We start from the raw sequence: 2,342 nt of genomic DNA, 5'->3' as shown, positions 1-2,342 counted from the left end.
CACCTGTCCCCGCTGTCACCTGCTCGTCGAGGTCTGGTGCTCTAAGTCCCTGTTCCGGGAAGAGGTGGCTTTTGAGGCCCTTCTGACGGTGCGGGATGAGAACTAAGTCGAGCCTCGGTGGGGGGCGGCTGTGTCTCAGGTGGTTTCCGGGTGACGTCCACGCCCAGGTCCACATGACCGGACCCGCGGGTATGCTCAGTGCCGCCTCGTGTGCCGCGCTGGCGTGGCACCTGAGCGTGCGTGGCAGAGCAAGCCAAGGTGCTGCCGTGTGCACGGACCCGTAGGGACACCCAGTGCGGGCATTGTAGAGGCGGACGCGTGTCCAGTCAGGGGTCTTCACGGTCACTTCAGGGTTGCATCGCCTGCACGTCCCCCTCAGGAGCTGTAGGCGTGAGCGAGTGCGTTGCCCCAGTACAGGGTCAGGGCGAGCAGCTGAGCCAAGGGCACTCGGCTCAGAGGTGCCATGTTGCCGTGCCCCTCCACCGTCTCCAGTGCCCGCTCGGCCCTGAGGCGGGTGCTGCCCAGAGTGCACCAGGTCTGGGCTTCGAGTCCTGGCGTGGCAGTGTCTTGCAGCATCTGCATCTGAGCACCAGATGGTCTCCCTGCAACCCCAGGAGGTCTCCCCACACTCTCGCCGCCCCCAGGGTGTTCCGTGTGCTGGCCCAGAGCTGGGCAAGTCCTGGATGCCCACACGAAACTGGCCTCTGCGGGCCCGGGAGGAGACGGCTGTGGGCACACTGTCCGGCCTGTGGTCGGCGCCAGTCCCTGTGCAGATGACGTCGCGGAGATGAGGGGTGGAGCTGTGTGTCTTCCACGTCCTCACAGAGCAAGGCCCCACGTAGACGTGCATCCCACGAATGCAGTTCTTACGCGTCGACTGAACGTAAAACCGTTTAAGAACCGTTACTGCGGAGACATGGAGTGGCCTCGTGCTGCCATCGGGTCGTGTGACTGCCTGCTCCAGACTCTGGTCCTAGAGCACTCCGACACTCGGAGTAGAGTGAAGTGGAAGCGAAGTTGTCTCCAAGCACCGAGGGACTTAGCCGGAACCGTGAGGCGGCCCAGGGAACCACACCGGGGCTGTGGTCTAATGTCAGTGGGGCCAGGCAGTGGGCAGTGGGGTGATGGCAGGGAACCAGACCCACCTAGGAGACGTCCTGTCCATGCCCAGGACTCCCTGAGCACGCTGGCCGTGTGCCCAGGACCCAGGCTGGCTGTGGTAGGAGGACCCCCCCTGGTGCCTTCTGTCTGCTGCTCTCCCTCATGGAAGAGATAAGTAAATAAACCTAAAATCTAATATGGCTGGGACCAGCAGTTGGCGTAATGGCTCTGTTGCTGGACTCCCGTGTAGTCAACCGCGGTTCGAGTCCCGGACCTGGTGGCTTAAACCCGCGCCAGGCACATGTATATGCGTGCCCAAGATCCTGGGAGAATGGAGGAGAAGGGATTGCAGCATGGCCATCCCTCCTGGGGGCTGATTTCTCACTTCCTGTCTCTCCCTATTTTTCTGGCAAGCGCACACACACCCGATAGCAAAAACCTGTCCCAACCCCCCCCCCAAAAAGAACAGATACAGTTGTGTTTAAATCATTCACCTCGTCCTCTGACCTCACTTGGGGTAGAAGGTTCTACCTACAGACTTTCAGATCAGTGGAAAAAATGCTTCTTTAAACTGCTGACAATTCCGACCGGACGCCTTTGCGAAATGCATCACTCGGTCCGGGCCCTGCGTAGAGGGAGGCGTGCTGCGTGACTAAGCTGTGGGATGCCCGGCTGCAGGCTCCTGCTGTGAGTGGTGGTGTTCCACGGGTTCCAGACGGCAGGTCCCCCTGTCCCGCAGACAGCAGATGCCACTCTGACCTCTCCTTGGCTTCGGCCCTGCTTCTCCTGGTGCTTCCTCGTGCCGTCCTGGCCTGGGGCTCTTGGCCTTCCCGTTGTCACACCCACCGTCCAGGGCCAGCGTCTGGCCTCGATTCTACCTTCAGCAAGAAGCTGAAACGAGCCGGTGGGCTGCCAAGCAATTCAGAGTGATCAGGCATGGAGGCCTTCCCCGTGGCTGTGGCCTTTCTGAGGGTGGCCGGACACCGTTCTGCCCCGAAGCCTGCGTTTCCTCTGGGGTTGGCGGCTCTAGCATTGTGCCATCCCACCTGCCGCTCGACCAGGTCACCCCGGAGTCTCAAGCAAGCGTCTGGAGCGCCCCTCCCTCCGACAGACGCTGCGTCCTCTCTTTGAGCCCCACTGTGCCATCGGTGTTTCCGGAGGGAGCCCTGGCTCCCTGTTGTCCATCACGCAGGGTTTGTTAAGACTGCTCAGCCTCTGTGGCCTGCCAGGGGCTGTACCCA

At 61.7% G+C, this 2,342-nt stretch overlaps 1 protein-coding gene across 1 annotated transcript in view; it reads left to right on the top strand.

Annotated features, from left to right (window-relative positions):
• The window catches only part of CDON (cell adhesion associated, oncogene regulated), a 55,923-nt gene that overhangs the window by 35,191 nt on the left and 18,390 nt on the right, over positions 1–2,342 (top strand). The window contains 2 exon segments of the mRNA XM_027772705.1: positions 1,955–2,005; positions 2,163–2,294. Of these exon segments, the coding sequence (XP_027628506.1) occupies positions 1,955–2,005; positions 2,163–2,294 (183 nt within the window).

The sequence above is a fragment of the Tupaia chinensis genome, unplaced genomic scaffold (genome assembly GCF_000334495.1).
Source record: "Tupaia chinensis unplaced genomic scaffold, TupChi_1.0 Scaffold000037_4, whole genome shotgun sequence".
NCBI lineage: Eukaryota > Metazoa > Chordata > Mammalia > Scandentia > Tupaiidae > Tupaia > Tupaia belangeri.
Note: the sequence above shows the minus strand (reverse complement) of the source record. Positions and strands in the feature narration are given on the sequence as shown.